The 27,159-nt window shown below is 59.0% G+C and overlaps 4 protein-coding genes and 1 long non-coding RNA gene across 8 annotated transcripts in view; 1 reads left to right on the top strand and 4 right to left on the bottom strand.

Annotated features, from left to right (window-relative positions):
* Positions 1–2,968: 2,968 nt before the first annotated feature.
* Positions 2,969–8,106, bottom strand: SCARA3 (scavenger receptor class A member 3). 4 transcript variants are annotated; one of them, XM_048937389.1, is made up of 6 exons: positions 7,323–7,501; positions 6,690–6,749; positions 6,309–6,428; positions 5,901–5,999; positions 4,573–5,616; positions 2,969–3,763 (listed from the first exon to the last, which is right to left on the bottom strand). In XM_048937389.1, the coding sequence occupies exons 1-6, from the start codon at positions 7,408–7,410 to the stop codon at positions 3,324–3,326; spliced, it is 1,851 nt and encodes a 616-aa protein (XP_048793346.1). In that variant the 5' UTR covers positions 7,411–7,501; the 3' UTR covers positions 2,969–3,323. The 4 variants fall into 4 exon arrangements, with proteins under 4 accessions (XP_048793346.1, XP_048793347.1, XP_048793348.1 ...); XM_048937390.1 differs by lacking the exon at positions 7,323–7,501 and adding an exon at positions 7,745–8,106 and having other exon boundaries at positions 2,970–3,763; XM_048937391.1 differs by lacking the exon at positions 7,323–7,501 and adding an exon at positions 7,745–8,106 and having other exon boundaries at positions 2,970–3,763; positions 6,690–6,746.
* Positions 8,107–9,416: 1,310 nt separating this feature from the next.
* On the bottom strand, positions 9,417–15,112 carry LOC125689770 (uncharacterized). Its single transcript, XM_048937361.1, has 2 exons — positions 14,907–15,112; positions 9,417–13,572 (listed from the first exon to the last, which is right to left on the bottom strand). The coding sequence occupies exon 2, from the start codon at positions 12,806–12,808 to the stop codon at positions 10,742–10,744; it is 2,067 nt and encodes a 688-aa protein (XP_048793318.1). The 5' UTR covers positions 12,809–13,572; positions 14,907–15,112; the 3' UTR covers positions 9,417–10,741.
* LOC125689838 (uncharacterized) overlaps positions 9,417–27,159 on the bottom strand; it is a 32,773-nt gene continuing 15,030 nt past the window's right edge. Inside the window, exon 2 of the long non-coding RNA XR_007375424.1 lies at positions 9,417–10,349. This is a non-coding gene — a long non-coding RNA (uncharacterized LOC125689838). The remainder of the gene's footprint in view (positions 10,350–27,159) is intronic.
* Positions 16,403–20,039, top strand: CLU (clusterin). The gene is made up of 8 exons (XM_048937509.1): positions 16,403–16,513; positions 17,018–17,166; positions 17,236–17,406; positions 17,480–17,892; positions 18,346–18,349; positions 18,816–18,930; positions 19,421–19,647; positions 19,851–20,039. Exons 1-8 carry the CDS (start codon positions 16,429–16,431, stop codon positions 20,037–20,039), a joined length of 1,353 nt encoding a protein of 450 aa, XP_048793466.1. The 5' UTR covers positions 16,403–16,428.
* On the bottom strand, positions 20,791–24,751 carry SLC35F6 (solute carrier family 35 member F6). Its single transcript, XM_048937456.1, has 6 exons — positions 24,626–24,751; positions 22,513–22,585; positions 22,272–22,443; positions 21,928–22,140; positions 21,689–21,800; positions 20,791–21,470 (listed from the first exon to the last, which is right to left on the bottom strand). The coding sequence occupies exons 1-6, from the start codon at positions 24,700–24,702 to the stop codon at positions 21,002–21,004; spliced, it is 1,116 nt and encodes a 371-aa protein (XP_048793413.1). The 5' UTR covers positions 24,703–24,751; the 3' UTR covers positions 20,791–21,001.

Here is a 27,159-nt window from a genome sequence, read left to right as displayed (position 1 = left end):
TCCAAGGTGGTTTGGGATGTCTTAATGTCACCGTTGCTAAGAATGCCAAAAAATCAAACCAAATAAGTGAACTCTGACTCCATTTCTTCAGAAGCTGGTAGATTCTCCTGGTGTCCCGACCAACCCTGAGCCACGGACAACTTCTGGATGGAGAAGATCTCTTTGTCTGCACATACATCTCTTTTTTTCAGGGACGTAGGTGTAAGGAAGCAAAATTGAATTTCAGTTCTACAAAGACGATGCTATTTATTCTAGGAAAGGAGTTGCTGTAGCTTTTAATTGAATGAGATTGAAAGAATTTGTGCTGTCTCACTGCTGTCCTGGCAGCTTCGTGCTCCTGAAAGAGATGCCATTAATTTGGCATCGCTGGTGAGCCCCAAAGCCACACTGCTGACTGCGCAGCTCTTATCCCTGTGGTGGTGAAAGGCAGCAAAGCAAGGAGAATTCCCCCAAAATGTGGGGTTTCCCACTTTGACAAGCTCACAGCTGCTTTGCAGACCCACCTGGCAGTAAGTGTGGCAGTTGGTTGCCACTTGTTAACCACAGAGCTGCAGCTGGTGAAGGCTTCCAGCTGATGGTGCAACCTACGTGAGCATGTCAGTGTGGGCTGTGATATGTGCCTTTCAGCACAGGATGAGAACAGCCCCAGGGTGTCATTCTTTTGAATTACACTTTATTTCTGGGCTGTTTCTTGGGAACCTTCTCTGCAGAGAAAAGCTGACAAAGAAGGGTTTTATGCAGCCTGTCCTGTTCAGAGCTCTCTGTAAGGTTTTGTGGAGAAGTCTGTACGAAGCTATCACGATAATTGTTGCAGCACATGTATATATGTTATGATTAAATTCATACCAGGCTGGTAAAACGTGCTGGTGGGTGAGGGGAGTGGGAGAGTGGAACTGTGGGTGGTGAATTTGCTTGAGGGGGTTTCTAGGGTGGGGGCTACGTATGCAGCCTTTCCCCCAGCGCTGGGCCGTGCCGCTTGGTGTTCTCCCCTCAGAACTGCTGCCTGACTTTCCCAAGCTGCTTGAGGGATGTTTTGTGTCCCTCCCAGCTCTGTTTATCTTTCCTTTCATTCCACACCAGGGTGAGAAGAAATGCTCCGCGGGCCTGCTGGCAGCAGCCAACAGAGCTCAGCTGCTCCTGGGCTGGGTCACAGCCCCCGCTCCATCCCACATCCCATCCCGTGATGGCTGTAGGAGGCGGATGTCTCCTCCCAGACAGCTCCACGCTTTGGAAGAGTGCCTGGGCTTTGTGTTATAGGGCTATAAGAAGGTTGGTGGGGTCCCAGGGCATGGTTTTGGGATGTGCCTTCGGGTGCCTTTCAGCCTGGTTATGGCAGGGGTGTCCTCCAGCTGTGTGTCTCTCCAGGACACGTCCCAGCACAGGGCTGGGTTTGAGGGGAAGAGCAGAAGGGAAGAGCCCTTGGACCCACACAGAGAGGAGTTTATTGTTATTGCAACTGAAATATTAACCAGAGAATTACAGTTAATCCAAATGGACTTAATACAGCAGGGGGGAAAAAAAAAAACACAAAAACACACCCTGCTACAAGTTCCAATGAATAACTGGGCCGGGCAGAGTGCGAGGAGCTGGGGGGGAGGTGGGTATTTGTCCCCCACCCTTCCCTGAGCGGCCGCCCTGCAGCTGCCATCAATGGGGTCATTCACAGGATGGGGGTGTTGGCCAGAGCTCGCCAGCAGTGCTGCAGCTGCCGACTGTTGTGCTTGGCACCAATGCCTGCCAACGGCTCTGGTGTCCTTGAGAGTTTGGGTAGGAGAGTGTCCCTGTGGGCATTGCTGCCTGTGGGCTGTGTGTCACTTGTCCTCTGTGTCACGGTGATGCCCAGATGGGGAAATGGAGGCACAGGGGTGGTCAGGGCCATGGCTTTTTGTTGTTCGTGCCTGGGATGCTCAGGTGGGAAAAGAAGCTTTTTCCAAAAGATTTTGGGTTGCCTGTGTTAACCAGCAGCGTCGTGGCTCTGTAGCTCTGCAGCTCTGCAGCTGTTAATTCTGAGATGAAAACAGGAAGCCGCCGTGCCAACAGCAATAAACGGCCCTGGGGGCTGGGACCTGCGGCCCAGGCAGGGCTGGTGGGGAGGGTATGGGGCTCCCTGAGCTGTGGGCTGTGGAGGGTGGCAGGGGTGGGGATGGAATGCGGATGGGAACAGTGATAGTAATGGTCTGGGATGGAAATGGGGGTGAGATCAGGAATGAGGATGAGGACGGAACGGGAATAGGAAACATGGGATGGGATGATGTGGGATGGAGGAAGGGATAAGGATGGGAATGGAGGTTGGAATGGGATGGGGATGGGTGTGGTATTGGGACTAGGGATGGGAAGGGGGTGGGATGGAGGTTGAGATGGAGGATGGAGGAATGGAGACAGAGATAGAATGAGACGGAACAGAGATGGAGTGGGAACAGGGGTGGGCACAGGGACAGGAAGAGCTGTGGCCTGAACAAACCTCTGGAAAACAAAGTCAGAGGTGCTGTTGGCAAGGGCCTGTTTATCCCAGGAGCAGGCAGTGAAGCAGGGCTGTGTGTGCAGGTGTGCATTCTGGGGGCATGCTGCACTCCTACAGCGAGGCTGGGGAGAGCCCAAGGTGGGGCTGCGTGCGGGGCCGGCTGTTTTCCCCAGCTCCGTGTTGCTCTTGGCACCAAGGCCCCAGCTCGGGTACCTGGGGCCTCCAGCTGCCCCCTCCTTGCCCTCCGCCAGGGAAAAACAACCCACACCCTGCCTACTGGCCTGGGACATGGGGACAGATTCCAGGGGCCCTGCTTTGGGGACAGGAGGGGTTCTCCATTAGTGACCATAAGTGCATGTACATCTGTGTGTCTGTGTCCCCTGCTTGGGGACAGCTCTGTGGGATGCTCCCATCTCACTCCACCATCTGTACCACGCCAATGCCCCCGGTTTGGATCTGGGCTCCTCCCCAGCCCTCCTGAACCCCCCCCCCCCCCCCCAACCCCATGTCCCAAAGGCAGGAACCACTTGTCCCCATACAAATTTATTGTGCCAGGATTACATTGCTGGTGCAGCCAGGGAAGGAGGGGTGAAGGTGGCCGGAAGTAGGGCACAAGCCAGCTGTGCCCCAGCCCATACAGGTCCTCGTCCTGCGGGGACCCCAAGCCCCAGGACTCTGCAGCCCACTCAAGAGCCAGGGACCAGCCCCGTGCACCCCAAAAAGCATCATGCTGGGGATATCTGGACCTCCTAGGGTCCTTCCTGCCCTGTCCCCAGGGGCTGGCAGCGGGAGCAGGGGATGCTCTCAGAGCTGGAAGGAGTTCCTCCATCCCAGTGCCATTAGCATGGCTCCAAGGTCTGCATCATGGGCCAGGAGGACCGGGGGGACCTGGCGGTCCTGGGGGGCCTCTCAAGCCGGGGTCTCCTTTGGGACCCATGGGGCCAATCTGTCCCACAGCCCCGGGGTTCCCGGGGAGCCCCAGTTTTCCTTGAGGACCAGGGGGTCCTGTTGGTCCTGGCCCCCCCTCTGGCCCTGGGGGACCCACATCTCCCTTAGGTCCCATCTGTCCCCTGGATCCAGACTGCCCAAAGCTGCCCTTAGCGCCCTTGAGGCCAGGAAAACCCTTTGCACCCAGGGGACCCCTTTCCCCCTGGGGACCCGGGGGACCAGGAGGTCCGGGGGAGCCAGGAGGGCCTGGAGAGCCCAGGCTGCCCACGTCGCCCTTCTCTCCTTTGCTTCCTGCGGGACCCTTGATGCCAACATCACCCTTGAGGCCGCGGGGACCTGGGAGGCCTGGCACACCTGCAGGAGGAAGAGGGAGGAATGAGTGTGATGCATGGGGTGTGGCTGTAACAGAGGGCCTGAGGGACACTACCAGTGCTTCTTCCTGGAGTTACACTTTTGGAGCCAAAGGCAGCAAGGGGCAGCGCTCAAAAGGGCTGAATTTGGTGCTCTTGGCACTTGGTGGGATGCCCTAGACAGGACTGGGAACAGTGGGCCTGGGAATGCAGGTGGATGGATGTCCCCAGGCCACTGAAGTCCCCATGGGAAGCTTTAGGCATCCTTGTCCCGGTCTGTCTGTGCCCTCCCCACCAGGACCAGCAGTGGGGTCACCTGCGCCAAGGGGAAAGCTGCAGAGTGCTCAATCATAGAAATGTGGCACTTAGGGACATGGTTTGGTTTAGCGGACATGGTGGGGATGTGTTGGAGTTGGACTTGGGGATCTTAGAGATCTCCAGCTGGAATGATTGCATGATTAGCACTGGAACAGGCTGCCCAGAGAGGTGGTGGAGTCTCCTTCTCTGGAGATGTTCAAGACCTGCCTGGATGCCTACCTGTGCTACCTGGTGTAGGGAACCTGCTTTGGCAGGGGGGTTGGACTCGATGATCTCTGGAGGTCCCTTCCAACCCCTACAATTCTGTGATTCTGTGATTCTATGAGTGAGCATGGTGGTGATGGTTAACAGCTGGGCTTGATGATCCTGGAAGCATTTTCCAACCTTCATGACTCTATGATTCCAAGACTCAGCCTCCAAACCTGTTTTCCCCCATCAGGCACAGCCTCCAAACCCAACAGACCCAACCCCAACCCACGCTGAGATGCTCCTCACCTCGTAAGATGGTGATGTTCTTCAGCATCGCTCCATGCCGGACATCCACCACCTTCATCTCCTCCATCACCATGGACAGGTTGCGGATGTCAAAGTCAAGCCGGGCGCTGAGCAATCCAAAGCGCTCCCGCAGAAGGTCCGTGGTGCCCTGGACCAGGCTGAGGGACTTGTTCAGGTAGTAGAGCTCCTCAGCATGGGCATGGAAACCCAAGGTGCAGGAGAGGCGCACGTCATCCAGGTAGCGCAGCATGCTGTGCACGTGGCTGTCGGTGGCGTTGATGTTGGTGAAGATGGTGCCGATCTCGATCTCATGCGAGGCCATGCGGCCTTCCAGCGTCTCAAAGCGCTCAGCCGTGCGGTTCTGCGCATACTTGGCGTGGTAGCGCAGGTCGTTCATGTTCTCCTCGTGGTCATCCAGGAAGGAGGAGATGTTGTCCAGCTGCAGCTGCAGCCCCATCACCTGCAGCACCAGGTCGTGCATGCCCTCGGCGTTCTGGCCCACCTGCCGGGCTGCAGCACCCACACCAGCCTGGATGCTCCTGACCAGCTCACCCGTCTCAGTGGAGGTGGCCCGCAGTCCTGCAAAGAGCCGCGTGTAGTTCTGCCACTCGGTGACCATCTTCTGCAGCGTCAACGTCTCCTCGTCCGTCTTCCTCTGGATGAGTTGGATCCAGTCTGAGGTTTGCCCCAAGGTGAAGTTGAGCTGCTGCATGGCGGCACGCACGTCAAAGCGCTCCTGTTCCAAGCCCTTGAGCGAGCCATCAAGCTGGGAGGTGATGGCCCGCCAGCCCCCCAGCTGGGTCACCAGTTGCCCCACGCTCTCGTTCAGCTGTCGGGTGGAGGAGGAGCAGTCGGCCACCTCACTGCTGATCTCGTTGCTGCTGGATGAGAGCATGTCGTGGGTGCGGGAGGTGCGGTCGAGGAGGACCTCCTGAACCAAGAGCATCTTCTGGATCTCCTCCAGCTCACCCTGCAGCTTGCTGAGCTCCTGGCCCAGCTGCCCTGTTTCCAGGCAGAGGGAGCAATTGCCTGAGCTCTTCTCATCTGAAGGGAGGGCAAAGGGGTCCAGCACTGCACTGCCAACCATGGAACATCATAGCTCACCCCACTCCCCATCCCCACACCACCAACCATGGGAACCACACCAAAACCCAACCCATGCTCCCTCCCTGCATTGCCAACCATGGGAACAACCTCATAGCCCACCCCATACTCTGTCCCCACACAGCCAAACATGGGAGCCACCCCACAGCCCATGCACCATCCCCGCAGACCCCAGTGATGGACACTGCAGCCCCGTGGCTGGGGAGAAGCCCATGCAGACTCACCTAACTCCTGGAGGTCCTCCTGGATGGACAAGATCTTCTCCTCATAGTACATCTGGGCCGAGCTGATGTCTCCAGAGATGGAGTTGACTTTCTTGAAGACTGTGGAGGGGAAGTGGGCAGTGAGGGGACAGCACAGCCATCACCATTCATACCAAAGGGCTTGGGAATCCCGTAATGTCTCCAAAGGCTTTCTGATCTTCATTGGTGTCAGTGGAACCCCCAGAGCCATACAGCACCTGCAGGACACCCCCCAAATCCCCACATTCCCATAGATGGAGTCCCTTCACTTTGTCACTTTGGGAGCTTGGAATGTGGGGCTGCTTCAGCCCCTCTCCATGGAGCCCAACTATTCCCCATGAAAGGAAGAAGGGAGGGAAGGAGCCAGCCCCCAGCCCTGCCTGTGCTCACCCAGGGCAGCCAGCACGGTCACAGCCACGATGAGCAGCACGGAGAAGACGTAGAGGACTTTGACAGCTGTCTGCAGGGACAGGTTCTTCTGGCACTGGCTGCAGCCACCCCGTGCCCTGCCTGAGCAGGAGAGGGATGGATCAGGGTTGTGCCACAGGATGGATTAGGGAGGGAAGAGGGATGGATCAGGGATAGATCAGAGATGGATCAGGGATGGACAAGGGGGTGGATCAGGGTTGTGCCACAGGATGGATTAGGGAGGGAAGAGGGATGGATCAGGGATAGATCAGAGGTGGATCGGGGATGGATCATGGATGGACAAGGGGATGCATCAGCCTTTGCCCCTGCCTACCCCATGCATAAGGTGGCCTCTCTCCTTACCGTTTGGTCGGTAACAGAAGGATGGCATCTCCTCCTCCTCTCCTCCCACCAGGTCCTCTGCTGAAAGGCAATACGAGGAGCAGGTTGGTGCCACCAGAGCCCCAGCAAGGCTGAGGGGAGAGCCCAACCGCAGTGACACCTTCCTGGGTGAAAATCCCTTCCAAGGATTCACTAAACCCTTGCACAGGGCACGGAGTAGATCCAAGCCCCAAAAGGAGAGAGGTGGCTCCCCAAAAGGTGCTGCAGTCCAATGTCATCACGGCTCTGGGGATCTCACCCGAAGCCTGGTGGCTGCTTTGGTTCTGCAGGGCTTGTCCAGAACCTCTGAGCTTGCTTCATTACCAAAAATATCATTTCTGATATTTTTCCATTTTCTGAGCTGTCCCATCCCTTTATTTCGCCTGGAAAGCATAAAAGTGGATACAGGGCCATCCCCCAACCCGAAGGACTTTGCCACATCCCAATGGGCAGCTGGTCCACAACACGGACAGCAGTGAGCCCAGGACCCCCCTTTCCCAAGCACTCTGCATGCATGGCAAGCACCACAGATCCCCCGTGTCTTGCCGATACCCATCCGAGGACTGCACACGGTCAGCTCCACAGCCTCCCCCCTGCCCAAGCCCCCCAACCTGCCCCGCAGCCAGCTCTCAGCGCTGAGGTTGCTGCACCAAGGGTGCCGCGAGGGGCCGCATCCCATGGCGGAGTGCCGCAACTCCAGCATCCCCCGCTTATAAACCCTGCCTCCCCCACGGAAACCCAGGGCGGTGGTGCTGGGGGGGCCTCCCTCTGCCTTCTGCGTCTCTCTCCTGCTTAATGTTGTCCCGTGTTTGCTTTTCTGCCCAGCGCTGGGCTGTGAGGAGGACGTCTGCCCTTTCCCCACCCCCCTCCCCCAACCACCGCCATGGGTGTCTTCAGAGGTGGGACAACACCTCAGAGGGCTTTGGGATCACTTCCTATCACTGCGGATGGCAGCGTGGACCCCCTACTCGGGCACTACTGTGCCACCAGCCCCGCTCCTTACCTCACATCTCCCCATGACTCCGTCTCTCACTCACCTCTCATCGCCCCGAACAGCCCGGATGAGAGCAGGGACGCAGTGGGGGCCTCACCGTCCCGATCCCTGCAGCCGTCCCTTCACGTCCCCTCCTGCCGTGCTGCCGAGCATGGCCGGGGCACCCCGCTGCCCTTCCTTGTCCCGATCAAAAGCCTTTGGGATCTTTCAGAAGCAACCCCATTGGCTGGGGTGCACCCCCAGGGCCAGTCGCTCACCCATGGCCTCTGCGGGATGGGGTGCGGGGAGCGCAGCCGCGCTTGGCTGCCGTCCACCCAAGCGTGAGGCGCCGGGATATGAGCTGGAGAAGAAAGGTTGCTCTCGCGCCTGCCTCCTTCCCTCCGGCCCTAATGACTACCAAATGTCCCACGGAACGCCGCTGTGCCGGCCAAGGGGAGGGGTGGGGTGGGGAGGAGGTTGGAGAACTCTGGGGAGGTGGATGGGGATGGCGTGCCGGGGGCTGTGCCCAGTGGTAGTGGGGGATTTTGGATCTGGGAATGGGGGTCTTTGGACTGGGAATGGGGTCCTGGTGTATGGGGATGGGGTCCTGGTCTGGTGATGGGATCCTCATTACGGCCATGGGGAGATGGCGTCTGGGGTTTGTTATTTACGGTTCGGGGGTGGGATTTGTCTCGTCCCTTACAGGGTCTTAGTCTGGGGATGTGATTCTGGTGCATAGGATCGGGCTGAAGGGTTTGGAATCGGGGCCTGGTCAAGGCCACAGGGAGATGAGGTTTGGGGTCTGGGGTGCTGGGCAGGGCACACACATTTGGATCAGGGACACGAGTTGCTATGGTCCGGGTTCTGGGGTCCTGCTTTGAGCTCATGGTTCTAGCTGGGGCTGCGGGTGCTGTGGTTTGGTGCTGTGGTCCTGGCTCAGAGACGTGGGGTGGGGGTACCACATGGGTTGGGTACATTTGGGATGCCTCATCCCCACAGTGCTGGGAACCACTGAGACACCACCAGCGGCTTTGGAAGGAGGAAACAAAAAGAATGGTGGGAGGAGAAATCCCAGCACCAGGGGGGAGTGTGAGGGGCTTAAAAGACCCTGCTTAGTGTGCATGCTTTCTGCAGGGCTGCTGCTGCCCTCTGGCGAGACCCTGCTGGAAGACCACCAGGCTCCTTGCACGGCCAACTTCCTCCTCCCATGGCCGCCAACCTTCCTGAAGAGCCACCATCCTCCTCACATGGCCACCATCCTCCCAGCATGGCCACAGGTGGGACATGGAGGCCACCAACACCTGCCCTCCTCCTGATTCTGGAATGGCTTCTGGATGCTCCCATCCCATTTTTGGGGGTCTTAGCTCTCCTCCTAGAGCCTCTCCAACATTTTCAAGTCTCTCTGCTGTTTCCTACCTCCCAGGTCAGGGGAGGAGGGAACAGGTGAGCGCACCAAGCCTCACCACTACCACTTCCTAAAGGCCACGAGCCCCATACAGTGCTGTGGGGATGTCCTCTGCCCTGCACTGAGCTCAGTCACAGGAGGTGGTTCTGGGGGCACACACCATTGCCATCCTATGGCTGGAGGGGAAAGATGCCCAGTCCTTTCACTGGGACCCCCTCTGGCTCTACCCCCAGTGATGCTCACCACCCTCTGCCTGATACACACACACAGTGGATGCATGGGGGTCCTTGCAGCACACACTCGTGGGACAGAGAGCACGAATGCACAGATGTGATTTAGAAAAGATTTTAATAAGAAAATACAAGATAGGGCAGACTACAGCGACTGGCCCAGATTAAAAAAACATACAAGACAGAACAAGTAGCGGCTTCTGGTCCCATTTCACACACAGCCAATCCCTTCCTGCTCCTCTCCCTCTCCCATGCCCTGTCCGTTGGTGACTGTGCAGGCTGGATTCCCAGCACTGCCTCCCTCATTGGACAGGATGAGGTTGGTGGCCCTGTGCATTTGGTGGATTCCTCCCTTTCTTCCATGGTAAGGCATTGGAATAGAGAGGTGATGGAGTCACTATCCCTGGAGGTAGTCAAGAAATGTGGAGATGTGGCACTTGTGGACATGGTGGAGATGGAGTTGGACTTGGTGATTTTTGAGGTGTTCTCCTAACTTCATGATTCTGGGATTTTATAGGAAAGGAATGGGGTGGCTGAACCTTCAGAACCTATGGGTTTCAGGTAGTGGATATCAATGGCACGGGACGTGGTGATGGGCCCGTGTTTGGACTTGGTGATTTTGGAGGGTTTTTCTGACCATCATGATTCTGTGACTCCATATGAAAGGAATGAGGTGGCCAACAGATCCTACAGACTAGGGCAGGGACATGTATGGATATTAACTGGGCTTGTTCAGCTTGGAGAGGAGAAGGCTCCATGGAGACCTCATTGTGGCCTTCCAGTACTTGAAGGAAGCGTATAAACAGGAGGGGGAACGGCTGTTTATGAGGGTGGATGGTGATAGGACAAGGGGAATGGTTATAAACTGAGACAGGGGGGACGTTCAGCTTAGATCTTAGGAGGAAGTTTTTCCCCCAGAGGGTGGTGAGGCACTGGCACAGGTTGTCCAAGGAGGCTGTGGATGCCCCATCCCTGCAAGCATTCAAGGCCAGGCTGGATGTGGCTCTGGGCAGCCTGGGCTGCTGGTTGGTGACCTGCACACAGCGGGGGGTTGGAACTGGATGAGCATTGTGCTTCTTTGCAACCCAGGCCATTCTATGATTCTATGATTCTGTGATATCAATGGCACGGGACATGGTTATGGGGCACAGTGGGGATGGGTTGTGGTTGGTCTTGGAGATCTTAGAGGTCTTCTGCAACCTTAATGATTCTATGATTCTGTATCAGTGGCACAGGTTGATGGAGCATCCAAATTCTACTGGTTCAGGCAAAGAACACAGGTCTGGATATCAGTGGCATGGAACATGGTTAGTGGGCATGGTGGTGATGGGTTGGGGTTGGACTTGGTGATCTTAGAGGTATTCTCCAACCTGAATGGTTTTCTGATACTACAAGAGGAGTAGTACCATCCTGCAGCCCCTGAGCCCTACTCAGCATCACAGTCTACACTCTGCATGACCTCCTCCACCCTCTGCCTGTACTCAGCCCTGTCCTCCCGCAGCCGTGCCAGCCAGAGCAGGAGGGGCTCAGCGGGGTCAGGCGCTGCCTCTTCCTCATTGGGGCTGATCCTGAGGACCAGCGGGTGATGGAAGCAGAGCTGGTAGGGACCAAGCACCTCGCTGCGCACACACGTGGCCCTAAGGGCAGCCAGGATGAGCGACAAGCTGTCTGCCCAGTGTTTGCCTGCGCTCTGGGCCAGCCGCTGCAGGCTGGTGGTGATGGCTGCCACCCAGCTGGGTGGTGGTGGGTATTGCACATCCACATCCATCTGCAGCCCCATCTGCACCGCTTCCCGCAGGAAATACTCACGGTGCCCCACACTGACACAGCACGGCATCCCCAACCGGTGTTCCACGTGCACTTGCAGCAGCTCGACCACCTCCTCCACGTTGCCTTTCTTCATCGGGAAGGCGTCCACCCACCTCGAGAACTTATCCAGCAGCACCAGTAGGGAGGAATGGCCCTTCGAGGAGGTGGGCAGGCCCTTGATGTGGGCCAGCTGCAGCTGCGACCACGGCCCCTCCATGCGCTGGGGCTGCGGGCGGCTACTGGTGCAGCTGCAGCGCTGCACCCACTGGGCCACCTGCTCACGGTCCCCTTCCCAGTGTGCCACCTGCCATACCCTGTTCAGCATCTTCCTCACCCCCACGTGCCCCATATGGCTGAGGGCGACGATCTCCTGCCTCTCATGCTTGGACGGCTCCCACACCCGCTGGCCATGAGCGGATAACACCGACACTTGGATGTTCTGCACTCTCTCCACCACCTTCCGGTTCCACTTCAGCTCCTCCCCATCCCCGCTGTGCCCAACATGCAGCACCCCCGGGTTGGCACGCACCCATTGCAAGATGCTCTGCCACAACTGCTCATTGCCCACCTCCATGACCTCGCTGTTCCCATCCTGCAGCCCTTGCACCACGCTCTTGGCTTTGGCATAGATGTACAAGGGCTTGGAGCTCCTGTGCTCCTGCAGCAGCACTCTGATGGCCTCCAGCTCCACGCCTGCCGGTGAGCCATGCTGCATCAACCCCAGCAGCCAGCGCTCCTCCAGGTTGGTGGCAGCAAAGCCCAAGGCTGCCGTACAGGCCCAGCTCCCTGCTGTGAACCAAACATCTCTGCGGGGCACATTGGATGGTATCTGTTGTAGGCGAGGTGCAGAGCGCACCGGCGCGCCTAAGGGCTGTGGGGCTGCGGGGATGTTTTCCCCCCCATTGACCAGCAGCAAGTTCCACTGCTTCTTGCAGGGGGTCGGCCAGCAGAAGGTCTTGGTGTCACCCCAAAGGAGGTACTTCCAAGGGGAACGGGGCATTTGGATGACGATCGGAGCTGGCCCTATGAGATCCTGGAACACGTGCACTGCTCTGACCACCGCAATGCAGTGCTTCTCCTCGGGCGAATAGAACACCTGGTGCTTCTTCAGCACGTCGGACTTGTACCAGGTGGGGACCATCTGCCCCTTCTCATTCTCCTGCAGGAGAGCAGCCCCCGTGGTCTCTTTGCTCACCGTCGGCCTGATGATGAATGGCTGCGACTGATCGACGAAGCGCAATGCCGGCGCCGTCAGGACGGCCTGTATCAGCCTCCGCAGCGCCTGCTGCTGCTCCCAGCCCCATTGCCACTTCTCTTTCAGCAGCCGCTGCAGAGGCAGCTCCAGCTCTGCATAGTCCTCCACATGGTGCTGATGATAGCCTAGTGTCTTCAGCAGCGAGTGGAGGCTGCTTGGATCCGATGGGGGTGGGACATTCGCAATGTACTCCCGTTTGCTTGCCTGCGGCTCCCAGCCGCGTGCTGACAGCTTCATCCCCAGGTAGTCCACCTCGGAGCACAGCAGCTGTGCCTTCCGCAGCTTAACTTTAAAACCAGTGGCCTGGATCAGCCGCAGAACCCTCCTTGTGCGGGCTGTGGTCTCCTCACTGGTTCTCCCAGCGATGACCATATCATCTACGAAAGAATACACCCAGCCTTTGTCCTCTGGGGGCAGCTGGGCCAGCATGCGGACCACGCGGCGGTGCACGATGCTGTTGGTGAGGTAGAAGCCTGGCGGCAGGCGGGTGAACAGATACTGCTGCCCTCGGAAGGTGAAGGCGAACCTGAGCCTGGAGGTGGCCGTCAGCGGGATGGCAAAGGAGCAGCAGGACAGATCGAGGGTGGAGAAATAGCGGCTGCGAGGGCTGAGCACCACCGCCACGTCCTCCTTGCGCAGGGACTTCCGTCGGCTGCCGGGAGATGACTCTGTGGATGGCTTTGAAGTTGAGTGTCAGCCGCATCTCCCCATTTTTCTTGGAGAATAGGTACAGGTGACTGTTGTAGGGCGAACTGCCCGGCACCACGATGCCCTCCTTCAGCATCTGCTGCAACAGCAAGGCCACCGTTCTGTCCAAGTCTGGCCGGAGTGATTTCTCTTTTTGGCACAGCACTTGATCCCAGGTCACATCCTCCTCCTCGGCCACCATCCCACAGTCCAAGTCGTACCTCGCCCACACGTCTGGGAACTCCTTTACCCATGGGTTCTTGTGCTCATCCTGGAGCTCCATCATTTCATGGTACCCTTCCATCCATGGCTGGATGCTCCTGTTTCGGAACTCCATGACTCCACAGATGTGCACTGGGAGCTCAGAAGCTGACAGAAGGAGACTAAATGCCTCTGGATCTGCACCTCAAAGGAGGAGGGTGAAAAAAGGGGAGGGTGAGGAAGGTGGTGTTTCTGCCCACAGAGCAGTGAGCTCACCCGCCTCCTTCCGCAGCTGGTTCTGAGGTCTGTGGGAGAAGAGCAGAGCTGCTATGAGAGCAGAACTGATAGCAAAACCCTCCCCCGCGGTAACCTTGAGCACAGAGCACACAGAAATAGGAATGTGAAACGCAGCTGCTGCACCCCCATGCATAGCATCCCATGCATGGCCCCGCACCCCTTTGAACTCCTGTGCACCCCTATTCAACCCTATGGACAAGTATCCCATATGCAGCCCTGCACTCCAATGCACCCAATGCACGAGTGACACGGTCAGCCTCATGCATCCCCACACATGAGCAGCCCTGCAGCCATATGCACCCGAATGCACAAATGCCCTATTCACCCCCATGCACCCCTCTGCACAAGTGCCCCATACACCCCATGCAGCCCTATACAGGAGTGTCCCGTTCACTCCATGCACAACTGTCTCATTGGCAACACTACAGCCCCCATACACCCCCATAAACAAGAGTCCCATACACCTCATGAACCCCTGTGCACCCCTATGTATGAGCATCCCATGCACCCTGTGCACCCTTATGCACAATATCCCACTCACAGCCCTGCATCCCCAAACACCCGTATGCAAAGTGCCCCATTCACAACCCCACACCCTCACACCCCCTACGCAGTGTCCCATACAATGCCCTGCACCCCTGAACACCCCTATGCATAGTGTCCCATACAAAACCCTGCACCCCCACACACCCCTATGCACAGTGTCCCATACACAGCCCCACACCCCCCTATACACAGCATCCCACTCAAAGCCCTGCACCCTCATGCATCACCCATACACAAATATCCTATACACAGCCCTGCACCCCTATGTACAGCATCCCATTCACAGCCCTGCACCCCCACGCACCCTATGCAGTGTCCCATTCACAGCCCTGCACCCTCATGCATCACCCATACACAAATATCCTATACACAGCCCTGCACCCCTATGTACAGCATCCCATTCACAGCCCTGCACCCCCACGCACCCTATGCAGTGTCCCATTCACAGCCCTGCGCCCTCATGCACCCCCATACACGAGCATCCCATACACCCCCCGTGCACCCCCCATGTACCCGTATGCAGTGTCCCATACACCCCAAACACAAACACCCCATACACCCTCCGTGCACCCCCACACACCGCAGAGTCCCGCACATCCCACGAACTTCACGCACCCCTATGCACGAGTGCCCCATACACCCCAAGAACCCCCACTCACCCCTACGTACAACCACGCCACACACTTCCCGCATCCCTACGCACCACCGTCCCACCTCCATCCACCCCCCTCCGTACAGTGACCCATACCCAGCCCCGCACCCCCATACACTCCAACCCCCCCCCAGGTGCCCGCACCGCTCCGCCGCAGCCTCGCTCTTCTCTGCGGCTCCTTTCCGCTTCCGTGGGGTCGCTACCCAACCCTTAACCGGCCCACAGCCGCTCCTCCCACTGCCCCGCTCCGCTCTGACCCCGGTCCCCCCCCGGGGTTTCGTTATCCGTTGCTCCGCGCCCGCTTATCGCTGCGGGAGCCGCGCTCGGCACTTTGCGTTTCTTTGCAATAGGTGTCGTTCTTTGGTTTGTTTGTTTTGTGGTTGTTTGGGGTTTTTTTCTTTCTATTTCCTTTTCTCGTTTGGCGCAGGTTTTGGTGGCGCGCCCCCCCCGTGCCGCCTTGCAGCGGAGGAGACACTGCGTGCCTCAGTTTCCCCAGTGAAGGGGGAGGGTTGGAGGGAAAGCGAAGCCGCGCCCATCCCTGCAGCGTCGGGGAGACGGCGGATACGGGGAGGAGGGGGGACCTGGGGGGGGGGCCGGTTCCAGAAAGCTCCGGGCTGGGAGCTGGGCGGACCCGCGGCGGCGGGGCGGATAAAAGGGGGCGGGTGGGGGCGGGCGGCGGAGCTCCTGGGGCAGCCGGCACTGAGCGTAGGTATTTTTTCATCTTCCCTTCCCTTCCCTTCCCTTCCCTTCCCTTCCCTTCCCTTCCCTTCCCTTCCCTTCCCTTCCCTTCCCTTCCCTTCCCTTCCCTTCCCTTCCCTTCCCTTCCCTTCCCTTCCCTTCCCTTCCCTTCCCTTTCCCGTTGGGGTTGCACAGCTGCTGGCAGTCCATACAGACTCGCTATGGGGGCACAGCTATGCCCCCCTGGTTGCCCCCAGCACTTCTGTGCCATGGGATGTGATGCATCAGGCAGGAGTTTCCCACAATGCTGTGTGCTGGGCAGGATGGGAGGACATAATTATTATTTTTATTTTGGGGGGGGGGGGGGAAGGGCAGCAGTTATTTTGGGGGAAGATCAGCATTTGGGGCTGGGAGGGGTTAGCAGGGTTTTTTTTTTGGGGGGGGGGGGGCGGGAATGAGGGGGGGGCAGCAGTATTTTTGTGGGGGCAGCAATGGGGGCCATGCAGCAGCACCCACCAACGATGGTGCAGTGGGGCACAGGGCCAGGACCCCCCCCCCGCAGGGAGAGGCTGAGCCGAGGGACGGAGCCCCGCTGCAGCTGACGATTGCACAACGTTTTATTTTTCGGGCATTTAGTAGCCACACGCTTCAGCTGAGCTATTGCACAACGCTCTTTCTTTTATTTGGGGGGCAGGATCGCGGGGGCAAATCGCGGGGCTTCGCCTCCCCCGATATCCTCCCCTCCTTCCCTTTCCCCCCCCCCCCCCCCCCCCCCCCCCCCCTCCGTGTGAACGCAGGCAGAAGAAAAAGAGGAGCAGAAAGTCCCGCTCGGTGCCTTGGCTGCATCGGAGTTTGGCACAGCCCTACCCGACGCTGTGCCCACGGCGGTGGCCCCGTGCCCACTGCTGACTCACAGCCCCGTGCCCGGATCCCAATCCATCTCACTGCCTTCACCCACGCAGGTCTGGGCGGCTCTGGGACGGGGACCATGGCGCTGCCGCTGCTCGCCCTGCTCAGCCTGGTGCTCGTCTGCCAAGGGGAGCAAAGCCTCATGCCCCCCAACGAGCTGAAACGTAAGTGGGGGGTTTTGGGGTGTAGGGGTGGGGAGATGCACGGAAAGGATGCTTGAACCCATTGCTTTTGGGGAGGACGTTCACTGCTGGCAGCGGGGAGGGGTGAGTGCTGCGCCTGTGGGGATGGGGCTCAGCATCCTCATGTGAATATGGGACAGGATCTGGATGCTTAAATGTGGCTGCTGGGTGGGGGGGAACCCATGGGTGACACTGCCCAAATACTGTCTGCAGAGGGGAGGGGAATGCAGCCCCAGATGGGTTAAGATTTGGCTTTTAAGTAATTTTTTATTGAGTTTTGTGAACTTGACTTTTGTGAGCAAGTGTTTGCATGCACTGGGGGAAATTCGACTCGTCTTGGGAGCAGTGAGCTCACAGATGCTCATCCTTCCATCCGTCCTCCGTCCCATCCATCCATCCTCCCCCTCTCCCTCCCTTCCATCCTTCCTCCCATCCATCCTCTCTCCCTCCCTTCCATCCATCCCCCGCCATCCACCCTCCCTGCAGAGCTCTCAGCAGCTGGCAGCAAGTACATTGACACTGAAGTGGAGAACGCCATCAATGGGGTGAAGCAGATGAAGACACTGATGGACAAGACCAGCAAGGAGCACCAGGCAATGCTGCACACGCTGGAAGAGACCAAGAGGAAGAAGGAGGTGAGTGAGGTGGGGAGGGCTGGGGGAGCAGGGTTGCAGGGAGCTGATCTGGGGGGCTGTGCCATGCAGGAGGCGGTGAAGCTGGCCTTGGAGAAGGAGAAGCAGCTGGCAGAGAAGCAGGAGGTGTGCAACGAGACAATGCTGTCACTGTGGGAGGAGTGCAAGCCCTGCCTCAAGCACACCTGCATGCGTGTCTACTCTAAGATATGCCACAGTGGCTCGGGGCTGGTGGGCCGCCAGGTGAGCTGGGCTGGAGGCGTCATAGGGGCGGTGGGGCTTTTGGGGTTCTGTGCTGACCCCAATCCCACCACAGCTGGAGGAATTCCTCAACCGCTCCTCGCCCTTCTCCATCTGGGTGAACGGCGAGCGCATCGACGAGCTGCTGGATCGGGAGCAGCGGCAGGAGCGGCGCTTCGAGGACCTGGAGGAGCGTTTCGGGCTGATGGAGGACGGCGTGGAGGACATCTTCCAGGACAGCACCCAGCTCTTCGGGCCCGCCTTCCCCTTCTTCCGAACGCCGCCCTTCGGTGGTTTCCGTGAGGCTTTCGTCCCACCTGTGCAACGTGTCCACCTGGTGCCACGCAGGAGGCTGTCCCGAGAGCTGCACCCCTTCTTTCAGCACCCAGTGCACGGCTTCCACCGCCTCTTCCAGCCGCTCTTTGAGATGACGCAGCGCATGCTGGATGGGGGGCACGGCGCCTGGGAGCACCCGCTGGGGGGCTGGGCGTCAGGTAGGAGCGCTGCACCGCCGCAGTTCCCCCTCCTTGTCAGCGTGGAGGATGAGCTCAACCCTAATATGAGACAGCGGAGAATCCACATGGAAACCTGGGAGCCTTAGGCTCTGCCGTTAGCAGAACTGGGATGGGTTTTGGGGTGGTTTTCGCCTATAGTTGCACCTCAGGGGGGGGGCTAGATGCCAGAGGGATGAGTTGGTGTTGGGTTTGGATGTGCTCATGAGGGGCCGTCCCCATGTTGTCACCATCCCTGCGTTGTCACCTCCGTCACTGTCTGCTGGGTCAGAGCCATGGCTCCACGCAGGGCAGCTGGGAACAGTGCTGATTGCAAAACAGAGGTTGGCACAGAGTATTCTGGTCCGGAAAATGTCTCGTTTGGGGCCAGGAAATGTTTTTCGGTGAAGTCAAACTTGCCTGGAAAAAGTGCTTGAATGGTTCACGAAAGCCCTGCGGTGCAGTCTGGGCTTGTTGGACCAAGGCCTGGAATGGGGGATGTCCCCCATCCGTGTCCCCCATCTATCCATTGGCCCCATCTTCCCATGGTTGCCCAATCCTTTGGTCCCCCATCCATTCATGGTCTCCCACCATGGTTCTCCCTCCATCCATTGATCCCCTATCCGTTGTTCCCATCCATCCACGGTCCGTCATCCATGCATTGGTCTCCTATCCGTTGTTCCCATCCTTCCATGGTCCCCCATCCATCCATTGATCCCTTATCCATGGTCCCCCATCCATCCATTGGTCTCCCATCCATTGTCCCCATCCAACCATGATTCCCCATCCATCCATCAGTCCACCATCCGCGTCTCCGTATCTCTGCTGGGGTGATCATGGCTGGCCAACGTTCCCTTTGCTGTGGCCACATTTTGGGCAGTCCCAAATGTGGGGAGCTCCCTAATGCATTTCTCTCTGCAGAACCCCCGTAACTTCAGCACTGATCGCATGGTGTGCCGTGAGATCCGGCGCAACTCAGCTGGCTGCCTGCGGATGCGGGACGAGTGCGAGAAGTGCCGGGAGATCCTGGCTGTGGGTGGGTAGGGGGGCAAGATGGGGGCTGTGCCTGGCTGAGGAGGTGCAGGGTGAGGTGGGGAGGGGGTTATGAAAGGATGCGGGGCATGGGGATGAGGATACAGGGGGACGGGATGCAGGGAGCGGGGATACAAGGGGATAGAAGGGATGGGGACGCAGGGAGTGGGATGTGGAGGATGTAAAGGATGGGGATGCAGGTGATGGAGACACAGGGGATGCAGGTGATGGAGACACAGAGGATGCAGGGGATGGGGATGTAGGAGAAATGATACTCAGCGGATACGAGGGGTAGGGATGCAGTGGATGAGGCTACAGGAGATGGAGAAGAGGGATGCAGGAGATGGAGGTGCAACGGACGGGGATTTAGAGGATGGAGGTGGGGGGGATGTAGAGAATGCAGGGGATGGGAATGCATGGGATAGATGGGGGTGCAGGGGATGCAGGGGATGGGGACGCTGTAGTGCTCCCTGACCTCCATCCATGCCCTGCAGACTGCTCGCAGACAGACCCGGTGCAGAGCCAGCTGCGGGAGCAGTTTGAGGATGCCCTGCGCCTGGCTGAGCGCTTCACCCGCCGCTACGATGACCTCCTCAGCGCCTTCCAGGCTGAGATGCTCAACACCAGCAGCCTCCTGGACCAGCTCAACCGCCAGTTCGGTTGGGTCTCACGCCTGAGAAACCTCACGCAGGGCACCGATGGGTTCCTGCAGGTCACCACGGTGCGTCCCTATTGTCCCCAGGGCTCTGCCAAAGGCTCTGGGCCCCCCTCCGTGGGTGAGGGAAAGTGGGTCAGGGGGAGAAAGAAGCGATTGTCTGGTCCCCTCTGCACAATAGAGGCCGTGGGGCTGGATGCCAGAGCTGGGGAGGCAGCGTGGGGGTGCGATGGGGACTGAGCTTTCTCTCTGTGCCTCTTTTCCTGCAGGTGTTCTCCAAAACTCCCAACCTCGAGGACCCGTCAGCCCCTGCAGACACGCAGGTGACGGTGCAGCTCTTTGATTCAGAGCCACTGTCGCTCACCGTGCCTGGGGACATCTCCTGGGATGATCCACGCTTCATGGAGATTGTGGCCGAGCAGGCACTGCAGCACTACAAGCAGAACAACACCATGTGAGTCGGGTCCCCGTGTCCCCTACTTACCCATCCCCTGCATCCTCTAGGGCTGCACGCAGCAAGCTGGAGCTGCTCTGAAGCATTAAAACCCTCCAGCAGCCCAGGCTGAGGGCTCAGCCTGCTTAAGCTGGAGGCTGTTGTGCCTCACCCCCCCTCCCTTCCTTCCTCTGGCAGAGAGTAGCTGTCCCTCCTGCTGCCCCATCCCCACATCAGTGGGTCAAAGGCCGTCACCACCGCTCCCGCTGCTGGGCCCTTCAGGGCCTGAACCAGACAATAAAGGTAGAGTGAACCTCCCCGTCGGCTGCGCTCTCCTCCCGTGCCTTCTTGGGCTGTGCCCCAGCACAAATAAACCTTGCGGAAAAAAACAGCTGTGCAATGCTGGGATGAGTCGTCGGGTGTTGCGAAAGGGGAGAAAGCGGAGGGCTGCCATCACTGACACCTTCCTGTTCCTGTTCTGGGGTGAGCAGCTGGCCTCCCCAGAGCCAGCACAGCAGGAGCGGAGCTGCTGCAGGGCCGTGTGTGGGCCCCCCCATGGCTCACTGCCTTCTCTTTCCCATGGCAGCTGGCTCAGCTGCAGAACGTGGCTGCTTGGGACTGACACACAGATGCTGCACACATCGGTGCTCTCATCCCACAGGGATGGGGGGAACACAGGGATGGGAGCACACAAGGAACACACCACCCTAAGGGCAAACCCCATCATCCAGCACCTTGCTGGACCCTCCCCTCTGCCAGGATACCACAGAGCAAACCACGGGCAGGAGCACTTTATTTGGCAGCAACACAGGTCATGGATCAGTGGGGCCAGCCCCATTGCGAGCCCTCTGCCTACCAAGCTGGCTCTGTCCGTGCCAGGGAAGGGCAGGCATGCACAGCCCAGCAGTGTCCTCCCCACGCCTCCATACAGTGAGGCAGCAGAAAGGCTCCTCCTGGAAGGAGCACAAGTCCCACAGGTCACAGTGCTCAGTGTTCACTGTTGATGGCAGTGTTCTCTGCATGCAGCAATCCCTCCCGCTCGGCCTCGCTGCCATCAGCCCTGCTCCGGGCCAGGCGGGCAAACACAGGGCGGTGCAGCCCGTTGTAGAGGGCAGCACCCATCAGCAAGATGGCAAAACCCAAGATCTGCAGGCCGTGGAAAAGCTCCCAACCCACTGCCAGGCTGACAGCCCAGATGACGACGGTGCGGAGGCTGTCCAGCACCATGCGGGTGGTGGCACTGATCTCTTTGGTGACGCTGATGCCGGCGAAATTGAAGAAGGCGATGCTGCTGATGTTACCCAACAGGGCCAGGGCGATGAGGGGCTGCCGGCCGATCTGGCAGAAGGCATCGAGGGCATCCTCCAGCACCTGCCGGGGGTTCCCGCTGAAGCTGCCCGCTGGGATGTAGTACATAGGGACCAGCAGCAGGGCCAGGATGATGAAACCGAAAAAAACCTAGGGAAAGAGACACACGAGACAGAAGCTGGCTTCAAGCACAGCCCAAAGCTACCTGTTCCCCCTGTGCCAACCATTCCTGCACTGTAGCATCCAGCCCCCAAACCCCATCGGCACTCCCTGCCCCCCACACAAAGCAGCTCTCTCTGCACTGCAGCCCTTTGAGCAAAGCCTCTTCCCAAAAATGCCCTCAGCCAGGCCCCACGCAGCAGCAAACCTTCAGTGCCGACAGCCCGCAGTGGATGCACGTCGTGTTTGTAGACAAACTTCTCCTCCAGCACCATCTGGATGGCAACGATCACCTGTGCCATGATGATAAGCAGGTCACCTGAGGAGAAAAGAGGGAAAGGTTGAGCCCTGCACCCCTGGGCAGGCAGTGTGGCTGATCTGGAGCTGTGCACAAGGAGGTGGCCAGGGTTATTTCCCTGCAGCCACCCCGCAGGGTCACCACATACCGGTTATCACCTCGCTGAGCTTGTGCTTCTGGTCGTGGCTGCTGTGCAGGTCAGCCAGCCCCACCACCACCAGCCCCACGATGGTGACCAGGATGCCCAGCCACTGGCTCAGCTCCAGCTTGCGGCCCAAGAAGGCCACAGAGAGGAGCCCAGTGAAGATGATGACAGATCCTCGCAGCATCTGGAAGCTGGAGGCGCTGGTCATGTTCAGGGCTGCGTGGGGAGAAAGCACCCTTGAGCTGTGTGTGCCACCACTCCTCTGCTCAGGGGTCTGCACCCATCCCAAACGCCACTGCAGGAGGCTCTGAGGTCTCAGAGAGGCAAAGCCTCTCCCCAGCACTCACCCACATACATGATGCTGGTCCCAGTCATGTCGCAGAGTGCAGGGGGCAGGAAAAGCAGCGGGCTGAAGGGCTGTGATGGCGCCATGCTGGGCTCCGGCCTCCGCCGGTCCCTCCATAGCAGCAGGTAGAACACAGCTAGGCAGGAGAACTCACCCAGGAACATGCCCACGGCCTGTGGGAGAGGTGGGTCAGGGTGGTCGGACCCAGCGGGATGCCCTACAGCACCAGGCTGGGGTCTCACCTGCAGGAAGGGGTGCTGGAAGCTGTGCTCTTCCGTCCCACCGCAGCCAGCAGCGCTGAAGTTGTCAGCCCACCTGTGAAGGAAAGTAGCAGGGTTAGGGCAGGAGATGGAGCGTAACCCAATGCACACCCAGCACTGGCTGTGCCCTCTGGAGTTGTGAGTGTAGAGTTGGACCTGCCAGATGCCACTGGGACAACCTAGAGAGCAGGGAGTGACCAAAGGCATTCCTGGCTCTAGCTTGCTGCTCCCAGTGATGCTTGGTGACAAAACCACAAGCAGCCCCTGACCTGGAGGAAAGCAGCGTGTGAGTCACAGCTCTGGGGTCAGGGTACAGCACCGCCTGTGTTTCCCAGATGCTGGGAAGAAACTGCACTGCTGGCCCTGCTCCCAGCCCTGAGTGACAGGTGAGGAAATGGACACCGCTGTGTCATGCACCATCGCTGTGTCACGCACCGCTGCAACCCACTGTCCCTGCTCCCATTTCTGGGAGAGGAAGGATCCAGCCATGCACTGAGCAGAGCAGATTGTGGGGGGTGATCCTGATAACCTCCCTTTACCCATAGGTCACCAACTTTGGGGGCTATGGGCCAGATGGCCCCAAAAGGAGGCTGGATTGCAGGCTGTGAAGGCAGCAGCTCCCACTCAGCCACAGTGTTTGGGGGGTACAGAGTACAACACCCCTCTTTTGGATCTTCCAAGCCAAAATATTGTCCATGCTGGACAGAATGGCACTGTCCTCATGGTACATCTCCGAGAGCCTATGCAGGGCTGTACCCCAATCTCTTGGTGACACCACACAAGAACACAGTCCCCATAACATCCCAGCACAGCCCCCATGAGCAGGTGACGTGTGCCCAGCTCTGCTGTGTGCCGCAGAGCTGCTGAGCTCAGGGGAACAGGCAACAGGAAGGCCCCAGGGGCTTTGCAGCCAGGCCAGCAAGATTTCAGTATGACTCATCCCCCTCTGACTGCTGCAGCCCCTCCGTGTGTGTTTCGCAAGAGCCTTGGACAGGCAGCTCACTGCTATCTTCTCCCTCTATGTTAACACCATGCCTCAGTCTCCCCTCCTATGGACACGGTTTGCTGGGACTAAGGCCAAGCAGAGACTTAATGTCATCCCTGCAGAGCTGTGCTGAGCTGGACAGGCAGGTCCATCCTGCTTGGGCAGCTCTCAGCAGCACCCACCTCATCCTGCACACAGCTGGAGCTCCCTAGGGGGGGCTCAATCACAGAATCACAGAACAGTCAGGGTTGGAAGGGACCTCCAGGATCATGAAGCTCCAACCCCCTGCCACACGCAGGGCCACCAACCTCCACATTTCATAGCAGCTCAGGCTGCCCAGGGCCCCATCCAACCTGGCCTTGAACACCTCCAGGGATGGACGGGGCATCCACAGCCTCTCTGGGCAGCTGTTCCAGCACCTCACCACTCTCATAGTAAAGAACTTCCCCTGACATCCAATTTAAATCTTCCTTCCTTCAACTTCAAACCATTTCCCCTTGTCCTGCTGTTATCTACCCTTCCAAAGAGTTGACTCCCCTTCTGTTTGTACCCTTTAGGTACTGAAAGGCTGCAATGAGGTCACCCCGCAGCCTTCTTTTTTCCAGACCGAACAAGCCCAGCCTGCCTTTTTAGGGGAGGTGCTCCAGTCCCCAATACAGCTCAGGATGAGCTGCAGCACAGAGCAGGTGCAGAGAAGCCGGGTTGCAGGATGCAAGCACCTGCAATGGGCCCAAGCAATCCCCAAGCCCCACATTTCCCCTTTCCTCCCCCAGCAGCAGCAGCAGAGCTCCCAGCCCAGGCTTTGCCCTCCCCTCCCAGTACCACGAGGCTCTCACAGCGCTCTGCCCAGCTGGGGGTACAAAGCGAGGGGCTGGGGAGGGCTGGAGGAAGTGCTCCAACAGCCGGGGGTGGAGGCAGGAAGCCCGGGCCTAGATGGGCACTGGGACCTGGGGCTGAGTCTGGGGTCTGGGACTGGGCCTGGGGCTTAAGTCTGGTATGGGGTCTGGGATCTGGGCCTGGGGTATGGGACGTGGGCCTGGTCTTGGGTCTGGGGTCTCGGGACTGGGTCTGGGGAAGCCCCTCAATGCCCGGGCGGCAGGGAGGACTCACTTGGCCGCCAGCGTGTTGATAGAGCCGGTGAGCAGCATGAGGGCAGCCAGGCCCAGCTGGTACCGAGACCACGCCATGCTCCCCCCGCCGCCGCCGCCACCTCCCGCCCTGCACCGGGGCGGCCGAAGCCCCGCCTCCACTCGTCTTAGCCCCGCCCCCCGACGCTTAGCCCCGCCCTCCACCCACCTCCTCTCTCTCCCATTGGCCACGCTCTCACGCTGCCTCGATCACGCCCCCTCCCTCTAACCACTCCCCTTCCCCGCCCCTCTGTGCGTGGCCACGCCCACTCCGCACTTGGCCACGCCCCTCGCTGCCCGCAGGCGGACCGTGCACTCCCCGCGGCGCCCCCATGGGAGAAGGAAACGTCTGCCTCCACGCTCGTGTCCCCACGCCCCCCTGCCCCCGTACCTCCGTGGTGTCCCGCTGTCTCCATGTCCCCATTGCCCCCTGCCCACGTACCCCAAAGCGGACCCCTTTCCTTCTTGTCCCCGTGTCCCCTTGTCTCCATGTCCCAGTGTCCCCCAGTCCCCGGGTCCCCCTGTCCCCATACTCCCCATGTCCCCGTACCGCAGGTGCTGCCTTGTCCCCATGTCCCCTTATCCCCCGTGTCCCCATATCCCCATGTCCCCGTATTCCCGTAGTGCTCCCCCGTCCCCTTATCCCCCCCTCCCCATATCCCCCCACGCTGTCCCCGTGTCCCCGCACTCTCCAGGCGCCACCAGATGGCGCTGCAGGATCGGTGCCACCCTCGGCTCTCCCACTCGTGCCCCCACCTCGAGCGGGGCCGCATCCCCCCCCCACCCCTCACTCTCTCGTGGTGGGCAGCATCTCCCAACCCCCACCAACCCCTCGAGCTCTCGCTGTATCCCCCGGCCCCGCGTTGGCCCCTCGCCCGCCCCCCACCCCCCATCCCCGACAGCCGGAGACGAATTGTTTTTCCATCCGACGTCAGCCCCGGGGGCCGTGACCCCATGGGACGGGGGGGAGATAAGAAGCGGAGGGCGGGGAAGGGGGGGGGGGAGGGGGAAAGGAAAGAGAAATCCACGTGGTGTTAACCCTTCCTATGCTGGGAGCTGCAGGAAACACGCGTGGGCATCGCATCCAGTGGAGATGGAGCATCCCAAGGCGGGGGGGTCCTCCAGAAATAGAGAGGGGGAGGGACGGCGGAGTGAGACCTCTGGGCCTCCACCCACCTGCCCTGCTGCGTTCTCCTTCTTTGGTGGCACCTCACTCACAGCCATTTCTCATCGTTGCTCATGGCAGACATGAAGGCAAACAGCCCCCAGCCCTCCCCTCTGCCTTTGCCCACGGAAAACGTCACTGCAGAGGATGGGGCATGCATTGCACATGCATGCACACACGTGCAGTGCACACAAGGCATTGTACACAAGTGTGCACCCTGGGGTATGGGGCTGGCATCTATGGAGGGAACACCTGGGGAAAGACTGCGTCCCTGGGGGCAGGAGAATGGGGCAGTGAGGATGCCCAGCACACTGGGGCACTCTGCAGGCTGCTGGCATGGGGTTGGTCCCTATATGTGTGACTTATTTGCACGCCTGTGCACGCTCGTGCCTAGTCGTGCAGCTCTGCACTTTCATACTGGGGCTGCCTATCACCAAACAAGGCCCTGCTGTAATTAATAAGGATGTGATGTTGGTCCCTTCATTAAGAGCACGCTCTGCTCATTTCAAACCCTAATCTGATTTCCTGCCTGACGGACAGGAGGATGGGGATGGGCAGGGGATGGCACCGCCAGCCGGAGATTTTCCATCCGTCCTTGTTTGCTGTGCTTTGTTTTCCACAACTTCAAACACGCACTTTGCCCTCCAGCATTGCGGGGATGGGAATGGAGGTGGCACAGACACTGCCATGTGCCTCCATCCTGCTCTCATCCATGTGGCCCCAATGCTGGATGAGGGACAGGGGGTGAATGGGGGCATCCCACTCTGGGACTCCAGGCAGGCAGGGAGCAGAAAGAGTGCTGGGAAGGGAGAGACATCCAGCCAGGTGATATCAGTATGCAGAGGGCACAAGGGTGTCAACCATGGAGATTTCTGCTATGGAGATATCAAGCAAGGAGATGTCAACCATGGAGATGTCAACCACGAAGGTGCCAACCATGGAGAGTTGTCAGCCATGGGGATATCCACCATGAAGTTAGCAACCAAGGAGATGTCAGCTGTGGAATTGCCAACCAAGAAGATTCCAGCTGTAGAGACATCAACCATGACGATGCCAACCATGGAGAGATGTCAACCAAAGGGATTTCAGCCGTGGAGAGATACCAACTGTGGGGATGTCAACCATAGGGATATCAACCAAGGAGAGAAGTCAATCATGGAAACGTCAACCATGGAGATGCCAACTGTGGAGATATCAACCATGGAGAGATAAAGCCACAAAGAGATGCTGACCATGGAGATGCCAATCGGGGAGATGTCAACCAAGGAGATTACAACCATAGAGATGCCAACCATGGAGATGCCAACCATGGAGACACCAGAATGGAAAGGGTTTCACCTGAAGCCCCTGGG

Source organism: Lagopus muta, chromosome 2 (genome assembly GCF_023343835.1).
Source record: "Lagopus muta isolate bLagMut1 chromosome 2, bLagMut1 primary, whole genome shotgun sequence".
Classification (NCBI taxonomy): domain Eukaryota; kingdom Metazoa; phylum Chordata; class Aves; order Galliformes; family Phasianidae; genus Lagopus; species Lagopus muta.
Note: the sequence above shows the minus strand (reverse complement) of the source record. Positions and strands in the feature narration are given on the sequence as shown.